At 37.9% G+C, this 20,132-nt stretch overlaps 1 protein-coding gene across 2 annotated transcripts; it reads right to left on the bottom strand.

Annotated features, from left to right (window-relative positions):
- Positions 1 to 10,815: 10,815 nt before the first annotated feature.
- Positions 10,816 to 19,552, bottom strand: LOC126821328 (monocarboxylate transporter 12). 2 transcript variants are annotated; one of them, XM_050549754.2, is made up of 7 exons: positions 19,308 to 19,552; positions 18,372 to 18,450; positions 16,274 to 16,457; positions 14,458 to 14,601; positions 12,370 to 13,206; positions 11,524 to 11,574; positions 10,816 to 11,132 (listed from the first exon to the last, which is right to left on the bottom strand). In XM_050549754.2, exons 3-7 carry the CDS (start codon positions 16,455 to 16,457, stop codon positions 10,951 to 10,953), a joined length of 1,398 nt encoding a protein of 465 aa, XP_050405711.1. In that variant the 5' UTR covers positions 18,372 to 18,450; positions 19,308 to 19,552; the 3' UTR covers positions 10,816 to 10,950. The 2 variants fall into 2 exon arrangements, with proteins under 2 accessions (XP_050405711.1, XP_050405703.1); XM_050549746.1 differs by lacking the exon at positions 19,308 to 19,552 and adding an exon at positions 19,054 to 19,292.
- Between the last annotated feature and the right edge of the window lie 580 nt (positions 19,553 to 20,132).

Raw genomic sequence — 20,132 nt, 5'->3', positions numbered from 1 at the left:
TGATGTACGGAAAGAGCCCGCGACCTTCCTTGGTTGTGATTGACCCCCGTCTCTGGCTACGGGCCTGTTCACAAGGGTGGATACATAATTTTTTTTCAAAAGGGGTGGGTGGGTTTCTGCCAAACCAGTCTCGTCGAGCGTATGGAGGACAAGATATTTGGTTACACTTTCAAGCGATTATGTAGAGAAAAAACACATGGCATTCGTTGCATTAATAAAGTTTGTTACATTCTTTGTTTCAGTTTCATATGTTCATACAATATTTTCAACAGAGAGATGACTAAAATGAAAACAGCAACGAACTCAGCAATTGTATTTTAGGTCTTTGAAGTTTGATAATTACAAATATACTGTTCATGTTTTTATATAATAAACGATATTATTTTTAATATGTCTCCTGAAATTTTATGTAATTGGCACGCAGTTATATGTATAAGAATTGCAAAAGCAGTATCTTAACGGCCAATTATATTCCATCGAAACATGAAATAGTTCATGTTTATATAATTACATGCCAAGCGGGGCGGGGCGATGCGAACAACTTTATTAAAAATGATAATTACATTTTCATCTTCCAAGTGACCGGCCTACGTCTGCAAAGTCTTATTTAAAGGGCCAATCTCGATTATATTTTGGAGAATAAAACTTTACCCCCCCCCCCACCTTTTGCGCCGAGCAACTAACTCAGTATACGTGATACGTTTTCAAACAACTGAAACCCGTCAGTCTTCATCTGGAAACGGAGTCTGGTGTCCCACGAACCAGACATTTATTTTATAAAAATAACGTGTAGGTGAAAATATGTAGCTTTCGTTATCAAGTACAGCACGCGGATTGTGCATTGTATATACCTCTAAAGGTACGGCAATAGATTATTAAGTCAATCAACGAAAAAACTGAATCGAAATCATAATAGGGTTTCGTATCCGGATAAGCGGTTTTGACGTGAAATTTTAAGACAATGTAAATACACCATTCCTCTATATTTTGGCGCCTAAATTTCATACGTACACTTTTGTTTCTGAGACACTGTTAAATAGAAATATTACAAGTTTATACAAAATTGACAAATAATGATAAATTCGGATGTTAACCAGAGAGAATTTTCTATTGTAGTGAAGACAATTACATCTACGCACCTCCCCATTGTGAACTCAACGATGTCGCTTGTGGGAAATGTGACGGATAACAACTACTGAAATTCACTGTTCCAAAATTTCTACAATACCAAAAATTTCATTCTCTAATTTACTTTGTGAATTCAAGTAGGTCGCTTGTGGGAAATGTGACGGATAACAACTACTGGAATTCACTGTCCCAACACTAAAATTTTTTACGATACCAAAAATTTCATACTCTAATTTATTTGGATGTCTTTTTACACGGACCCGCTTTTTCTCCCTGCTTACACCCTACTCATCCCTTTGAACCCCAGGTTGGGAAACACGGTTCTCAATCACAATGTCATGTTTTTGTAATCTACTTCCTGTAACTGGCCCCTTTCGTCAATGATAAACAAAAACTCTTTAATCGGTGATTATATGAAATCAGTGATTTAAATGCTTGATTTACACTCTAAATCAATTGTTGACGAAGAGAACCAATCAACCAGGATACAGAGAACGAACTATTACAACGATCCTTCTGTGCCTTTTACTGAAGATGAGATAATAAAATGTATACACAAACTGAAAACTAATAAAGCATATGGTATAGATAACATATTAAATGAATACATTAAACATACTGAAAAAATCTTTGATACAAACATATGTAGCATTATTAGGGTTTCACATTCTTCTTCTTATTATTATTTTTTTTCCACTTGAGCATATCTCAGAAACTATTTGTCGGATCAGCTCGATGTCTTCGGTTTTACTGGGAAAATGGGTGTGACTTAGAGATTACAGCTATTTCGAACTTTCTGTGACAAGCGAAATGTCCGAAATCACCGAAGTTGTCGTTTTTTTAAATATTGCCGTAATATTAACATAATTGTCGGATTTTAACATTTGATACATTTTGACATAGCCTGAGACACGGCAAATAGCTACGATTGTTTAGATTTTTGATTTTCGATTAATCTTCGAAGATATTAGGCGCCAAATTTTGACAAAAAACTTTTTTATTTATTAATATTTTTTTATGGCGCTTTACCTATAATTAAAGGGTCATGTAATTTGAGCAAAAATATGAAAATATTTTGTGTCGATAATTCACCTTGGCCGCTATTGGCTAATTCAGTTTATGGGTTCTAGGTTAATTATTTATTGCTCGATTTGTATAAAACAAAGTTCATATGCTCAATTCAAAAAAAGAATTGGCTGTCAGTAGATAAAAGATAACGAACAAATTAGAAAAAGTCCGTGCATTACCATGTTTTTATTAAGAACAGAATGAATAAAAAAGGGGGAACGCACGGGATTTTTCTACTTTTTCTCGTGTCCCTTTTCTAGTGACAGCCAATTCTATTTTTGAATTGTGAGATACCCTCTCATCGTCCCATATAATAACTTTTCAACTTCAACGAAATTATCAGTGAAATGAAATTCGATCGTTTGTCTGTTACCGCTCGTTACTTCAGTATGTTATATAGAAGGACAACTCGTGTTTGTCATGTTTGGCGTCACTTCCCGTTTCTTCACGTACTTGTTACACGTCTCCCGTAGCAATGATCTCTGTGTTAAAATTATATTTGGAATGTATTTAACCAGTTCTATCACATATGTAATAATGACTGACACCAATATTGTCCTTTAATGAAAGGTTAACTAAATATACCGAGACTATGGGTAGTATTGGACCCGAGCAGGGGGATTTCGTAAAGGGTACACAACTATAGATATTTAACCAGTTCTATCACATATGTAATAATGACTGACACCAATATTGTCCTTTAATGAAAGGTTAACTAAATATACCGAGACTATGGGTAGTATTGGATCCGAGCAGGGGGGATTTCGTAAAGGGTACACAACTTTAGATCATATAGTCACACTCAAATGCCTAATTGATTTATATTTATCTAAGAAAAGACGTATTTACGCATCCTTTAAAGATTACACGGTATAAAGTCACTAATTGTGAAATTAAAGGTAAACCCGAGCAGGGGGATTTCGTAAAGGGTACACAACTTTAGATATTTAACCAGTTCTATCACATATGTAATAATGACTGACACCAATATTGTCCTTTAATGAAAGGTTAACTAAATATACCGAGACTATGGGTAGTATTGGATCCGAGCAGGGGGGATTTCGTAAAGGGTACACAACTTTAGATCATATAGTCACACTCAAATGCCTAATTGATTTATATTTATCTAAGAAAAGACGTATTTACGCATCCTTTAAAGATTACACGGTATAAAGTCACTAATTGTGAAATTAAAGGTAAACTTTTCAATGTTATTTATAATATATACAAATCAGCGAAATCTTGTATTAAACATGAGAATAAACTATCAGATATGTTCGTTCAACTGTATGGTTGGAGTTAAACAAGGCGAACCTCTCCCCTACTTTTTTCAATCTATCTTCGAAATCTTGAATCATTCCTCTCGAATTATTACGAAGACTTAAAATATTTTAACGCATCGGCAAGGCATTTAATAATATTGACGACGGTAGTGATGCGCACGTTTATATAAAATTATTTATATTATTATATCTCTAATTATCTAGTTACTGATTAGACCTAATCACAGAACAGCCTGATTGGATGGGTGGAATTCAAATCGGCACAGCGTGGGATTTCGGCTGCAAAACGTTTGGAAACTTATTCCAGCCCCCATACACCTCGACGATTGATTGAGTGGGATTCAGGTCAGCCACCTAAGGTAGGCTTTATTGGACCACACCGAAGTTACTGTATTCACGGACTGCAATAGCGGGAAAACGCGTTTGCGGCAGTTAAATTTTCAAAATGTTTTCCCGACGGTTCAGTCTCCATGATGTTTTAACTATTGATTGGTTAATTGGAACTCGGGTCAGCCACGCAAGTTAGGCTATATTAGACCGCTTTGAACTGCTATATTTTTGGGTGGGGTGGGGATACTTATGCGGTATGATCCGATGCTTCGCCTCTCGCAGACGACGGACACTGTTCCTCGACAGACATCCCTTTCTATACCACTGCCGTGGAAAAAACGCCATGAAGACATTTCTTGGCGAACGCCGGTATAGAACGCTGTACCTCCCGGTTAGTGAGCCAGCGCCTTACTGTCTGACCCGGGCAAAATTTCCCTCATAGTACACTGTATGGCTTATGCCCGTCTTCATTAGCCCATTATAGGAGCAGAACAGTAGGACGTTAAACCCCATTTCATTTCATTTCATTTTATTTGCCTTACTGTCTGAGCCATCGTGGCGCCTACTACCCCCAATAGGCCTCGCCCATGGACAAAATTCTGACTGATCGTATCACATATTTTAGCTTGCGTTGATTGACCCACTCAAGGCCGATTTTTTCGTAGCGATTTGGGAGCAATTAAAACTCGTTACATTTAAAACACTCTAGGCCTTAGGTCTGTGTTTATGCTGTGTCTAAACCGAATGTTTTGGTTTTCCCTTATATACATACAACTAAAGACTACCATCTCATAACGTCAAAATAATCAATATTCATCTCATCACAGTTGTTACAAATTGAAGGCATGGCTGACTTCAGTTCAGGTGAAACTATTGATAGTATTCGATAATGTCATGCGGATGACAGATTTATTGTAATAAAAGGTGACAACAACATTGTCCGATATATCAATGAAATGCAAAATATCAACTTTCAGCTGTATGAAGTGAAATGGAAATCACGCGCTTTTGGTACTATATTTCAGGAGAGTAAAGTAACATATTTAGGCGACATAACAAAACAACGAATACCAATTTGAATAAGAAGTGAGATTATATTGTTTTTATATTGAATTACGATATTGGGGCACGAGTTTGATGTCTAGTTGAGATTTAATTTATTCCCTTTGTTGAAACCGGGAACCGCAGTGACTCAGTGAGTAAGAGTCAACAAAGTCAAACCGTGCTGCTCGTGCATTCTTGTCCACTGCTCCCATAGATTGGAACTCTTTATCACAAAGTGTAAAAGACAGTGACAATATACAATCATTTAAAAGGAACTTAAAAACAGAACTATTCCGACAGCCATTCTAGCGCTATATAAAACGCTCATTATTATTTTTATTTATTAAGAATTGGCACGCAAAGTGATGTTATGAACTTCATATGTGTTGGAGGCCCCGTGGCCGAGAAATTGTAGTACCATGGTCCATGGGTCGTCTTTCAGACGTGGAACTGTAAAAACCTTGCCGCATCCGGCGAGTAACCCACGCAGTCTTTTTCTTACTGTATAGCTTGGAACAGCCCTTGATCGTCTAGTATTGTCTCTGGTTGTAGTTTTAATGTACTTCTTGTGACTCACGTTGTGTATCTTTAAATGTCATTCTGACATCCCTCGTTAGCCCCAAAATATAGTATGATTAACAAACAAGATGACAGGAACAAAAGTACTAATTTCTACATGATGTTACTCTCTCAAATCTACCCGGTGTCTACCCTAGAGCTCACATTCTATTAATTATATACTCTCAGATTTACAACCATTAATTATTCTATAGGCTAATTATGGTGTAATTAATCATGTGATTGGTCACTCATGCCAAATATGGAATGGGAACTTTCCTATCACGTGTTTTAGACATAGAATTTATCCTTGACCATAGACCCCTTTTACTGTTCTTCTCACAATATTTCATAACAATTTAATTTGCGTTTCAAATAAACTCATACCATAGCTAATATTTTGACAATGGAGAATAATTAATCAAAGCCATAATAAAACACAATTTCATCTGGATTTTCCGCCTGGCAAGTGACAACGTATAGTCGTTCAGATTGACCAAAAAAACGAGGTCCAGTGTATACATTGACGTGTCCGTAAAATAAATCCTGTTTTCTACATGTGAAATTGATGTTCCCGATATATTGTGTCCCGCGTAGGGGGGGGGGGGGTATGAATATGACAAATGCGATAATATAAAGGGGAATCTGGGATATAAACATATATTTTTAGTTTCATCAAAATCGGATTGTGACCTCTGAAAACGCGATTTATGTACAGTCAGGAGCCATAATCCATAAAGTTACGTTCCGATATTAGGCGGGTCAAGTTAATCTCAAACGTTGAGTGACCCCAAACAAATTGCAAAAGAACCAATGCAGTTGGGTTCAATCATATTTATATTAGACAACATCATACTCAAATTCGGCCGAAGTCGGTCAAGGCGAAATTATGTAATTAACATAATTCTATATGTTGGTCTCCAGGACGTTTCTAAGATCGATATTTCGTATAACCAGTGCGTTTCAATACGGAACATTTAAGACTGGGGTAATGAAGACGGGCATACGACATGCAGTGTGCTATGAGGGAAATTTTGCCCGGACAGCGGCGCCACGGCCGGCTCTTACAACTGCCACGGGGTCTTTTACGTGCATGCCAATGTGTACACGGGTTCTCGGGTTTTCGTACAACCCAAACGACTAGACAGCTATCCTTGTCCGGCCTCGTACAACCCAAACGACTAGACAGCTATCCTTGTCAGGCCTCTGTCCTGCACCACTGACAAGGGGAAGCCACGCCAGAAAATTCTGACGAACTTTTTCTTCCAACATAAGGAGCGAACCCGCGACCTTCAGAATAGCAAGCCAACGTCTTACTCACTTAGCCACCATGGCTCCCAGAGACAATGAATTAATTTTTGTTAAAATCTCACAAACCAAAGTATTTATAGAAGTGAAATGTTTTTTAAAAAAAAAATAACAAATTTGACTAAAACAATACAAAAAAAAAATGTATTTTGCACATGGTGCCGGTCACCAAAAAAGACTGACAAATTTGGTCCCTTTTAGTCATGAATTTACGTTGCTTTTGATGAATTGCAAAGTTTGCCGCACGTTAAATACATGCATAAGCTAGAAACACTGGTTATACTCTAGAAAGCACCATTTACAGGCACCGTTCCGGGCTGTAAAAAAAACAAGCCCCCCCCCCCACCCCATAAAGTGGGACGGTATAAAGTAGACCGATAGTAACCACGGGTTCATTTAAATATGGCTTACCACCTGTAGCACTTCCCCCTCGAGTTATAAGTAAATTGTTTATTGGAATTTTCGATGAAACGGAAATGTTTGTTCTGCATAGGATTTATCTAAGAATAGGCTATTCTTTCGGAGCTCGTGTTGGGTACCAATAACTCTATGCCCAAATTTGTAGAACCAGATATTTGATTTCAGTAAACTCGTTTGTATTCAGGACACCTATTTCACACAAAATCTTATTTTATATCCAGGTCGACCTTCCATGTAAAAGTCTACCTGCATAATAAGTTTATGAAAATACGTATTTAAGCAACATTTAAATATTGTCTACCAACTGTAGCATTTTCCCCTCGAACTAACAATAAATTGTTTATACGAATTTTTGAAATGTTCCCGTAGCTCTAAAATACTCGATCAAAATACCAAGTGTTAATTTATGTGATAATTGTTATATAACCCGCATTCTGGATGATGTGAGGGATTGGCCAATGAAACGGTCTATTACGAAACTGTGGGTAACTTATTAGGAACATTAACGCTGATTGGTTAATCAAATATCTGACGTCATAAGGCCAAGATCCGCTCGTATGACCCCTGATGCGACCTTACACTACAACCGATCAGATCTTCGTGTAGTAGAGGCCATCAAAAATATAAAAAAAACGAAACGAAATATAGATCTGTATTTTAATGAGATTGTTTTAAATGGATATTGAACTCCGCAACCTCAAAACCCTTATATAAGACATAATATTACAAGTCAAATCTAACGGAAGTAACATTTTTAATGACGATTAATTAAAGTTCCACTGGTTGGGATCTCTTTGTGGTGGTCATTTATCATCTCTGCCATCATGGATTCTCGAATTTTATCTTTGAGATAAGAATTGAACCCAGCGACACCGAAAACCATATAAATAATATGTTATAATAAAATAAAATCAAGTCCTAAAAAAAAAACGGTAAAGGCAAAATAATGCCATCAGCAAATGGACTGTTCGCTATGTAGAAAATACATGATGAACAGTGGTAAACTTACATATCCAACAGGTAAAAATGACGAATAACTTAAAATCCGCAATTTTGGATTCCATTTTGCCTGCCATTTTGAATTGCTGCTGCATTGGATTTTCAAAATTTATCTTTAAATTCAGAGACATCGAAAACCTTATAGAAAAATGTCATCTTACGGGTTCTCAATGCTTATATTATTGAGAAACAGTTTATTTCGAAAGAAATAGCCGGCGTGAAAAATACATTTCTTGGGAGGTTTTTTCTTTTTTTGGGGGTCCAATTCGTTTTTTCGGCACATTTCGCCTCTATCACGATTTGTGTTTGAAGAATTTAAAAAATGGAGTTATTCTCCCTCCACTAAAACACGGTGATTACCAGATAACACTCTCTGAAATATGTAGATTACGTCATTTCACCATGGCCGAATTCAGCTGAATTTGAGTATGGTGTTGTCTGATATACGTATCATTGAAGCAAACTGTATTACTTTCTTTTGCAATTTTTTGGGGAAAAACGTTATCGAAAGGAACCGAGATCTTTGGGATATAAACATATATATTAAGTTTCATCAAAATCGGGAGGGTCCAGAACTTTGGTATTACATACTTTTATACTATTTGCATACTTGGAGCGGCCATTTTGTCCGATTTTCACGAAATTAAAACCCAGCCGTCATCGTGATATAACCAGGGGCGTGGTAACCCATGATTTTGCATGAGGAACAAGATCCCGTCCGGGCTCCAATCAGTCCGTTAACTAACGGATAATGAAACTGACTTTCCATCAACAGAAATTTAATGGAGTTTAACCGATCGTTAAACTTAAAATTACTTAGTTTTGAACAACAGGCCCATATTATTGATAGGGCAAGCTGTATTTCTGTTTGGAGAGACTAAGATCAAATCTACTTTTCTGTTTAATTATACTGTTTCAATGGCATTTAGTAATTGAACTAGAGTATACAGGTCACAATTCTATGGAATGCAATTACTGCTTATTACTGAGCGACGTTTCGACAAGACTTCTCTAGTCATTATCAAGCTACGATAAAAAATGAAAATATGACAGGACAATATATACATGTACACAACAATACTTAGTTAATGCTGACAAACCAGAGATCTCCCTACTATATCGGCATCCCCGAAAGGCTGTAACGGAATTGGATTATTATGTGTTCAAGTCTTGTAACATCATATTGTTTCTGGTGTAAATATAAGTAATATTTACGTCGGTGGTCTTTTTTAAACCATTACTATTACACGTTACAGTCAATAGTCCGAAATTTCTCCCTTGATATGTTTAGCCACAGGGGTGGAAATTAAATGAAATTAAATGGGGTTAAACATGCAGGATATTCGAACTTAACCGTCATTAGTGTGCAACGGTGATATGTTTAAATTTCGTGAAGATCGGACCGAAACTGCCCGACAAAATGGCCGCTCCACGTACTCAATACCACGTAATACCAAGATTTTTGACCCTCTAGGGGTCACAATTTTTTATCCGATTTTGATGAAACTGAAAGCGTGTGTCTATATCCCATAGATCGCGTTTTTGGCCTGTGGACCCTCTAGAGGTCACAATTTTACTTTCAGTTTAGACTATACATTACTTACAATAAATTACGCGTTTTGGTTCAAACAAAACGCATTTAAATTTGGATCAGACTAGGATGAGGATTTTTGTGGGGATAATAAACGTTATGATCCTTTTATGCGAGCGTTGGGGAGTGGGGGTGGGGTTGTTTTATCATGTATCATACATGAAGCGTAACTTAATTGCTTGCTTAGGCGTGTCACCCGCCGGTACTGAAATAGACTGACTTCTTGATTGAATCTCATATTATCCTCTGGTTCTTACAGTGTTCGACATTCGTCAAAAATCGACTCCGGTCGACCTATGATGTTGCATGAGGAACAAGATTGTGCGGGGCGGGGTTGTGTGTGTGGGGGGGGGGGGCTATCCCAGTGCCGCCGGGTAATATTGGGCTGTGTGGAACATGCTAGAGTTGATTTGTAGCATATCTGGCCCACGGTATATGTTTGACACTGTTAAGCATTATGATTATGGTTATAATGTTGAAAACCACTTTGATACCGCGTAACGTTATGGCCTTCGCGGATATGACTCAACGTATCAAGGACTCCCTGTAATTATCACTGGTCGGCTTCAAATTAGATTCATATGCGTGGAATAATACTTCCTAAGTTATGGTCATTTGTGTTAGGTTGGGAGCCCCCACATGCTCAAGCTCCCAAGGCCCCCGCCATGGTTAATCCGGCGCTGTATAAGTCCCCTCAAATGGAATCATGTTGGGGACCACCGTTCGAATAAAATTCTTGTCAGTAAATATGGCCGACCTTAACGTCCCAGAGTCATGTTAGATCATAAATCTACAATGAAGCCACTGAGATATAATTTCTAAGCACTTTCAAATGTACGCGCGTAAGCATTCTACTGCAGCATGTGGCACATGCATGTCCCCTCGCGCACAACACACTGCACCAGTCGTGCTCCATTAGTAAGAGTTCCGATTTAAAGATAAATGTTCCAGAATCCGCGTTTATAGAGCCAGATGTCTAGATTATCTAAAATGCTTAGCCCAGTCGGAACAGAACAGCAGGACGTTAAACCCCATTTCATTTCATTTTACCTAAAATGCGATTGCTTTTTAAAATATTACAAATAGTATAAACATAACATATATTTTCTTAACAAAATATCACAGGTCTTGTTTTTATCTGTTTCTTTTTCACATTCGTCATCTTTGAATATTGATAACAAATATTGTTTTTTGCTCTTTCATATATCACAGTTTGTTTATCTATACTGACGTAATCAACTGTTTTAAAACCCACTTTTCATCACTGATTATATGTTTCTCGGGTGCCAACAGACATTTGTCCTTTTCATCGTCGTTTATTTCGGTATCGGATAATAGAAGTATTTTATTGTTTTTTGTTCTTATCATTAATCCGGTGCTGGCGGCTACCATAAAACAAACACCTGGAAAAAAAACAAATTTCCCATTATCACTGTTGACATTGATTTTAAATCAATGTGAATAATGATATATACCATATTAGTCTGTATCGATGTCAGTACTCAAGATTATTAAAAATGAGGATTATGCATGTAGCCAGGGAAATCAGCAGGGGGTAGGGGGTGTTGTTCTTGGTTGTAAGTGGGCACGAATGCGTTTCCCTTATCTTTACTAAGAATGTTTGCGAATTTTGAATAAAAGGTTTTTAACTTGCAGGTTAACTATTATTTGACGTATTATCTGCTCGGCCTAACCCAGAGCAAAGTGTATTTTGCTCAGTATGTAGGATATATTCAGCACAACATCAGTAGAGAACCAAACCTATGCGGATTATTGAAGAGATCAATTGCTTACCAGCAAAAACGAATGCAAAATAGTAATCATGGAACCAGACTGCCACCATTTCTGCAAGAAATAAACCCAAAGTTATAGGCTATACTGACAAGCAGTCAGAACTGTTTATATATATAACATACAACTAGTATTGCCGAACATAGATGATTTTCTTCCCTCTAGTATAGTCACTTAAAACTCAGTGAAGAATGGTCATAATCTAATTAAAACATCATTAATTCTTTGTTGTCTTTGAAGTGTAAGGGAGAGAGGGAGAGAGGGAGAGAGAGAGGGGTGGGAGTGACGTCCACTCGACACAAACTAGGTCATTTCGGGACTAACAACATATGGTTCAATTTTATTCCAGTACTTTGCTTGCACGTAGGGGACTTTAGCCGTGGGAAGTAATCAGAGGACCTGGAGAAAACCAACGAGGTTGGACTGGCGACAGTACTCACGTACAACCACGCTAGTTGACTCTGACAGATCTTGTGATACAGCGTGCACGCGCTAACCATTAGGCCATGCAACCCCCGAAGTGTAATGGCGATTGGTTACTTCCAAGTTAAGATAACGTAGACACATGAACTCCCCTCGAATATCGCATAAAAGAAAAACGTTAACGTTCACCAAGCATTCCACAATAACGTGCATCAGACACCCAACTCTAAAGCGAACTTTAGCTGTATACGGTTCTACAGCGTCCAATAACATCACACAAAACATCACACATTAACACCCACCAAACATTACACCATAACATCCATTAACCATTACACAAACATACAACAGTATGAAACATAATATAATAATAATTCTCCTCGGATATCAAATAATCACACCTAATACCCCATTCCATATACATACCTGCAAACGGTGGTCCCAATAGATACCCCATACCACTAAAGAACATCATAATACCATAACCAGTCGAGGCATGCTTTACCCCTAGAATGTCCACAAGTAAAGTATATTGTAAAGTCCAACAAGCCCCCGTGTAAAATCCAAGTAATGCAGTATAAGTGACCTTACTTCCTAAAGAACTCATAAAATTCACAAAGAACGTTATTAAACCCATTATCCCAAACGTGCTACCGTACACAAGAGAGGTGTCCACGCTTGCAGACAAGAATCCAAGCAAGATTCTGGAGAATATTCCAGTGATTCCTGCTATTGAAAGAATAAAGGCTGATTCTTGAGGTGATGATCCAAGATGTTTAAAATAATCTGGAAGGAATAAATACACTGTTGATAATGCCATGTGGAAGGCAGCAGAACTTATGAAAAGCAACCAAACCGGCGCGGAAGTAAAAAGTATGAACTTTTCATTAAAAAAACGAGACGATTTTTCGTCATTTGTTTCTATGAGATTTTTCTTTCGTCGTTCTTTTTCTATAAGGCTTTTCTTTGTTTGTTTTCTTCTGCACGCAATTAAACATTTCAACAGTTTGTTGGGGCGAGTTTCATATTCAGTCGGTTTCATTAAAGCCCCACAGACAGCTGACTGAAACCCGAGTCCACCAAGAAATAGAAAAGCTCCGGAGAGACCATACGTGTCAATGAAATACTGAGTCATAGGCGGAAACACGAATGTACATAATCCACAGCCACTGGTGGCTATCCCCGTAGCTATACTGGTATTTTCTTTAAAATAATACGCTAGCGTTACCATTGAACCTGCGAATGACATAGCTTGGCCGCTGCCTGAAATTAAATTTAAAAAAATGATGGAGAAAAATGGTAATTTTTAAATGAAATGGGGTTTAACGTCCTTTTTCTACACCAACCGGGATAATCAAGTCAGTCATTTGACACGCAGTCTGCTATGGGGAGTTTCCATCCACTCTCTATCAAATTTCAACTGTCAAGGTTTCTTTTACGTGCACGCCATGACCCTGGTTTTCGTCCCATCCGAACGTTTAAGTTTACGCTCTGCTTTGAGTATTTTCAAATCACAAGGTCTGTCATAGAGTCAAGTGGCGTAGGGATGCCTGTCCAACCTCGCGGGTCCTCCGGTCTCCTCCCACAGCTAAAGACCATTACCCGCAAGCGAAATATTAAAATAAAATTAAACCATATGTTAGTCCCGAAATGACGTTTTCTACACGGACGATCTATTTATTTAGTAACTACACTGTAGGCAGTCCTTTCATGTAGATAAGGAACTACAATTAGACACACAAGAAACAGGACTTAGATTTACTGAAGATTTTACTTTTCTGAAACGAAACACTTCAATGGGGGGGTTGGATGGCCGAATGGTTAGCACGCGCGCGCTGTATCATACGGCCTGTCATTGAGTCAACTGGCATGGTTTCGAATCACCGGTTGTACGTGACAAGGAGTAGGTTGTCCTCCGGTTTCCTCCCACTGCTAAAGACCCATACACGCAAGCGAATTATTGAAATAAAATTAAACCATATATTAGTCCCGAAATGACCTAGTTTGTGTCAAGTGGACGTTAAACCCCATTTATCTCTCTCTCTCGAAACACTTCAATTGGTTGATGAATGTGGGTAAATATATTTTTTATTACCTGTCTGGTTAAAGATATATTCCCACGAAGGTATTCACTGATAAGGATGACATTGATGCGACTTAATGAGCCACAAATATTAACTTTTTTCATCCGACAAATTAAATTCTAAAACATTTTTTTTTTTTTTTTTTTGTGTATTAGAAAAACTAATAAAGACGTTTGAAGTATTTGCAGGTAAAAATTATTTCCTATTTTAGTGTAAATGAGTATTAAAATGAGTAAAAGCGCGATTCTGCCCGAATCAGTAACGTCTTATGTAAACAATGCCGCGCCATTGAGCCAATGATTGACGCAGCCTGATATGACGTCATGTGTTGAGGGCAGTCATCATTTACAGAGATATTAGACGATTTTCGTAATACTCTGTGAAACAGATTGAGTTTGTATGCGGGAAGGCTACTTCCGGTTAGACTTACCTGCTATTAAACTGTATGTGACGAATAGCAGCTTGATATCGTTGACAAAACTGCTCAATGTAAACCCTACTAGAGTTAGAAGACCACTTAACATAACACAAGTTCTTGCATTAAACAAATTTATAACTATACTCCCTACAAACACTGAAACAATAAAGTAAAAACAGTTTCATGTATTAACTCATTATAAACTACTGTAGGTCGTGCATAAATAGGGAGCCAAACGTAAACAAATTAATGATTTAAATGAACGTTGATTTGGTGTGTTATTTGTTTAGTGATGGTGTAAAAGCTCTATTCGATTAAAGATTTAGTTCTAATATTGGTATGTCAGAAATAACATATACACGCCTGTATATTTGTTTAATGGCGTAAATCCTGTAAACAATAAAATAGCATCCTTTTTTTATAATCTCAAGCGGCTTTGATATCGAAGACATGTGTTTCCATACCAGACTAGCATGGGTAGGAGACGTGAAATCGACTAGGAGGCCTCGTCGGTTCCGTTTCCTTAAAGACACAATGCCTTTTACAGGGGAGTAACGATGGTAGAGATTGCCTTTTTATACTAGTATATTGCCGTCAGTCATACATGTATGTCAACCCATCTCTGTGTGTGTCTGTCCGTTCACAATTCTTCTTATTTGGATTTTCTTGCTGGGATTGTTGGTCTATTCCAACGGTGGAACCTTTTCGAAACTTTGAATGCGCTTTATGGGTCAAAGTGTTTAAAGATTGTATTCGGGCGCCTGACAAAACGCTATGCTTACAATTACGACAGTCATCTTAAAATACGGTTATATTTGTTGAATAAATTCTAGTTTGAAATACAGGTCCAAGGAGTTTGACCAATTCAGGAAAGTATTGTCCTTTTTATGAAATGAAAATGTCATATTGTCGGGCATTTTTTTTTACCATGTTTACTAATGCCGTTAAAATCAAGGCTAAGTCTGTTGTACTCGGTCACTGGTTTGAGCTTAGAGAACAGGGCCAATTAACTCAATTAAAACTAAAAAAGAAATGTAGGACAGGGTTAAAATGAAAAATTTGGAGGACTGTCTGTGTACCTGTGTTTAGGGTTACCCGACCGACCATGTTTTATTGGGGTAAAATCGCCAACCCTAAACCTTTGTCCCTATTTCCCAGATCCTACAAATCGGTATCGACTTGGTTTTCTGCAGATAAATTCCACCAGTGAGATTTCGGCACTTATCACAGTTCGAATCAGCATTCTTTTAAGCTAGAAATGTTAGGAAATAGACAATAGACACCATAATGTATTTACAATGACAGGACCAAGTCTAATGAATTCTCGTAATCATAGATAGGAACCTAACGTTCATCAGGTGATAAGCGTTCAATCTGGAAAAGCTGGAATGTTTGAGTCACCGGGGTGTTTCGGCTTTTTTTCATATGAAAAATGTGTTGTTTCTATAATGTCTATTAAACTTTGTCTGTGTGGTATCTTCATCTGTGAACGCTTATATCATCAAAAAAATATTCACATCTTGGAAAGCTGCAGTTAATATTTCACTATTTAATTATGGATACAATAAATGCAGTGAAAAAATAAAATAGCCATTGCACCATGCACGTGGACAATGTAGGGCTCTTCATTTGAGTCATATAGTGGAAACGCACTGGAAATTCAGAATTTTACCATCGCAAATTATGGAGTTATCCCTCCGATTTTGCTGGTTGTGAGTATTTGGATATAAAAGTTTCAAATTTATTAAATGCTGTTTTTAAAACTTACAAGGAATAAAATATGTTTTCTTATCACATTTTGAATTTTGCCTAGTTTATCAATACATACCTGTTAGTGCAAACATACAAGAGAACAGCGATCCCAGCCATGCAATGGTACCAACATCAACATTTGGGTATCTTTCTATTAATGCAATGTGGATAACCCCAGCAGCGAAAAATGAAGAGTTGAAAAACATACTGCCGAAAGATGCTGCTAAGATAACCCATGCCCAGGGCTTTATGTCCGACATCTGGAAAAGGCAAAATAATATGTAAAAGGATAAAAACGCTTAGAAGTGGTACTTAAAGTGTTCATTCACTCAATTTATTATTTTCGTTTCGTTAGTCGGGTAGTCACTCCATTAAAATGTAAAGACCTATTTTAGAACAGCGCGAGTTCTGGGCCTGTGACGACAGCACAAACAGATTAGATATTATACCTAGATTTGACTGCCAATCAAATATATTGATAATAAATTATTTCTGGTTGGTAGGTTGCATGAGCATTTGCTTATCAATGTAGAAGCTGTTTCTGCAAAATTGTCTTAATCTCATCACTGGAGTTTTTCGGGAAAACAAAGAGCTCACAATACCGTTGGAGACCTTGGTGTGGCAAGGTTTAGTGACATTTTTGTAGACCCATAATCGTGAGTTTGTTTGTCTTTTTGGTTTCGTTTGGGGAGGGGGCGGGGGCGGTTCGGACATGGGAGTGGGGTTTTTTTATGTTGCATTTATTAGGGCGATTGTTTCTAATTTAATGGGCGGTGTCAATATTCCTTAATATATGAAGAGCCCAGGGGAAGAACGATCTAAGTCACATTTTTGTCTTTTCGCATAAAACGCAAAACAGACTTTTGGACGAGAATGCTTGACGCGAACAGAACAATGAGTGGGGTTAATTACAACTTCAAGATGATGTTTAACACGAACCATAATTACCAGTACAACTGACTTCAACTTTTCAGGCAAATTAAGGTTAAATAAAGAGTATGATGGACTTGTATTTGTCCGGGAGGCCATTTCAGAAGGGCCTTGGTTCGATGTGACTCTGGTCGTTTTTACCTGAAATTGATTGTTCCACAGAAAGCTTATACAATTTGCTACCAGATGGCGCCATTAACTGGGGTTTGTTAAAAAAGGAACTTAGTATAGATCGTTCTTCCCCTGGGCTCTTCATATTATTTTTGATTTATGTAGAAATGCCTGGGGTGTCTCCCGCTTTAAATTCGGTAATTTTATACTTGAAAACATGACCTTGTGATATGCGAAGTGATATGCGATATGTGTATAGAAAATCTAATTATTTAGATTTTGATCTACTTCTATTCAAAATAGTTTCTATTCACATGCTAATCCCAGCTCTTTTTTTACCGATTTAATAAGAATATTCTCAAAACACATCGACCTGGCTATAAAAATATCCTTGTGTAACAGGATTAATATATAACTATATGTTTTTGTACATTCAGTGTGAGTTGGTACAACCGACTAACATTGTGTAAACCCTATTACAGGGACTACGTGAAGGGTGGGGGTCGCAATGGCGTGCTTTGCATCATGGGTTTAGAGTGTATATACTCTCTCGAGTCCTCGGGTTATTTGCGCGCCTTCTCAAATGGTAAAACTCCATGCGTCCTCAAAGATTGTGGCCGAATATGAACTACATCAGCTGTTATTCGGCCTGTAGGGAGCCCTTAGGGCTGACTAGATAACGTGTACGTTGGACACACTGAAGGTCGCGGGTTCGAATCCCTGTAGTATAAGGCATTATCAATATTACCAAGACACGGAAAAGTTAAAACGTATATATCTGATAGATGGCTGGGAAGTTTGTCTCACATTATATACCCGTATAATCAATCAGATCCCAAAGGTGTTCCCACAACTGCTAGCCTTTTCATAAACAAAACAATAAAATACAAGTCGTAGTATCGGAAGAAAAAGAGATTCCATATGAAAAGAGGTAATTGGTGCGGTTTCACTTCTGCACAAGGAAACGAGCCAAATCGGATACCGAGAATACCCTGTAGCAGGCACATCTAACGCAATGGTACATGAAAAGGGGCGATAGTAAAGCATCTTCGTTTTGTTTTCATTACAATGTTGTTGGGTTTTTTTGCACCAGTAATAGTAAGACAAGAAATTAATCGGTAATAATAACTTACTGCTTATTGATCGTTGTCGAGCTTCACATATGCCGAAACAGGTTTTATTCGTCAAAGATGAAAATGTAAAAATAGCCAGCTGTCAAAATACAATAAAAAGTAAGTGACATAATGACGTCGAAGGGGTGGTGTTGAAATTAGTGACCTTGAGAATTATATTAAATTTGGTTAAAAATTGTACCTCAAAAGGTGACAAGAAAATAACAATACAAATAGTCCCAATTTTGGGGTAATTAGACTAGCAGCGTCTGCAAAAGAAAATATATTGCCTTGGTAATCTGGGTTATATAAAGACCAAAATAAAACGAGAAAGAATCGGTAAAGATGTCTTGTTGGTCCAGACGCCGCCGTGTCTAACTAACATTGATAAATCGTTCTCGGAAAAGGCTTGTATCTGAATCAGGATTAAAAACGTTAAATTTCCTATATACTGAAAGCTCAAAATACCAGTCTTAGGACCTTATATAGGAAGTTTTGTTTGGCGTCCGGTAGTTTAACGCGTGCTTAGTCAATCGAATGGCCGTCTTCCGGCCCACCCCGATCATAACTCACTACAAGCAACAAATTATTGAAACAAATTTTTGAAGTAAAATAGAGATGTACCATATATTAGTTCCAAAATAACCTCGCCCCTATCTTCACATACATCATACCGTACATGTAAAACATTTTCAACATTTACCTGCTATTACTGGACTCAGTTGCTCAAACCATAGGCTGGTATTATTAATAGGTTTCAGGTCTTGTTGTTTTCTGTTGACGACCACTCATCGCACAACTAACATGAATCGGAGCGTATAGATAAACTGGTATAGCATTTAATAATACAACTAAAACAATTACAAGACGAGTATATCACAGGCGAGGTATTTAGAAAGAATTATCCCCCATGATCAATAGACATAGATCAATATTGTATTAAAAATTTACACTTACGCATGACATATTTCTATCTGTATGAGATCTATGAGGCGACAACCACTGGGTTCTTAATGCCGTGACTGTGTTACCTCAGAAATACATGGTTGGCTGAACTGGGCCGTTAATACGACACAGATTGTCTCGGTTAAAGAGCTTATATCACATAAAAGGTGAGCTCTGGCCGCATACCGTATAATATAAATTACTAAATCCCCGGAGCATCAAATCCAGGTCAACTTTCTAAAGACTTGTGGGAGATACCAGCCCTGAGAAAAGTTCATCCACCCAAAATCAAAACTAGGTCATTTAGTGGTTAATTGCGCCTCGGGTGCTTTATGGGTTAGTATTGTTAGGTTCGAAATGAAATGAAATGAAATGAAATGGGGTTTAACGTCCTACTGTTCTGCTCCTATACTGGGCTAATGAAGACGGGCATACGCCATACAGTGTGCTATGAGGGAAATTTTGCCCGGGCAGCGGCACTATCGCCTACTCTTATATCGAATTCCAACTGCCAAGGGATCTTTTACGTGCATTCTAATGTATACACGGGACCTCGGTTTTTCGTCTCATCCGAAAGACTAGACAGCTGTCCTTGTCAGTCCCTCCGTTCTGCACCACTGACAAGGGAAAACCACGTCGGGAAATCTGGATGAACTTTCTCGGCCAATGCAGGGATCGAACACCCGACCTCCAGGCTAGCGAGCCAGCGTCTTAACCACCTAGCCACCGTGGCTCCTGTTAGGTTTGATGGCCGAATGGTTAGCGCGTGCGCGCTGTATCATAAAGTCTGTGATTGAGTCAACTGGCGTGGTTTCGATTCCCCGGTTGTACGTAACA

This window comes from Patella vulgata, chromosome 1 (assembly GCF_932274485.2).
Source record: "Patella vulgata chromosome 1, xgPatVulg1.2, whole genome shotgun sequence".
NCBI lineage: Eukaryota > Metazoa > Mollusca > Gastropoda > Patellidae > Patella > Patella vulgata.
This window is presented reverse-complemented; position numbering and strand designations above follow the sequence as displayed.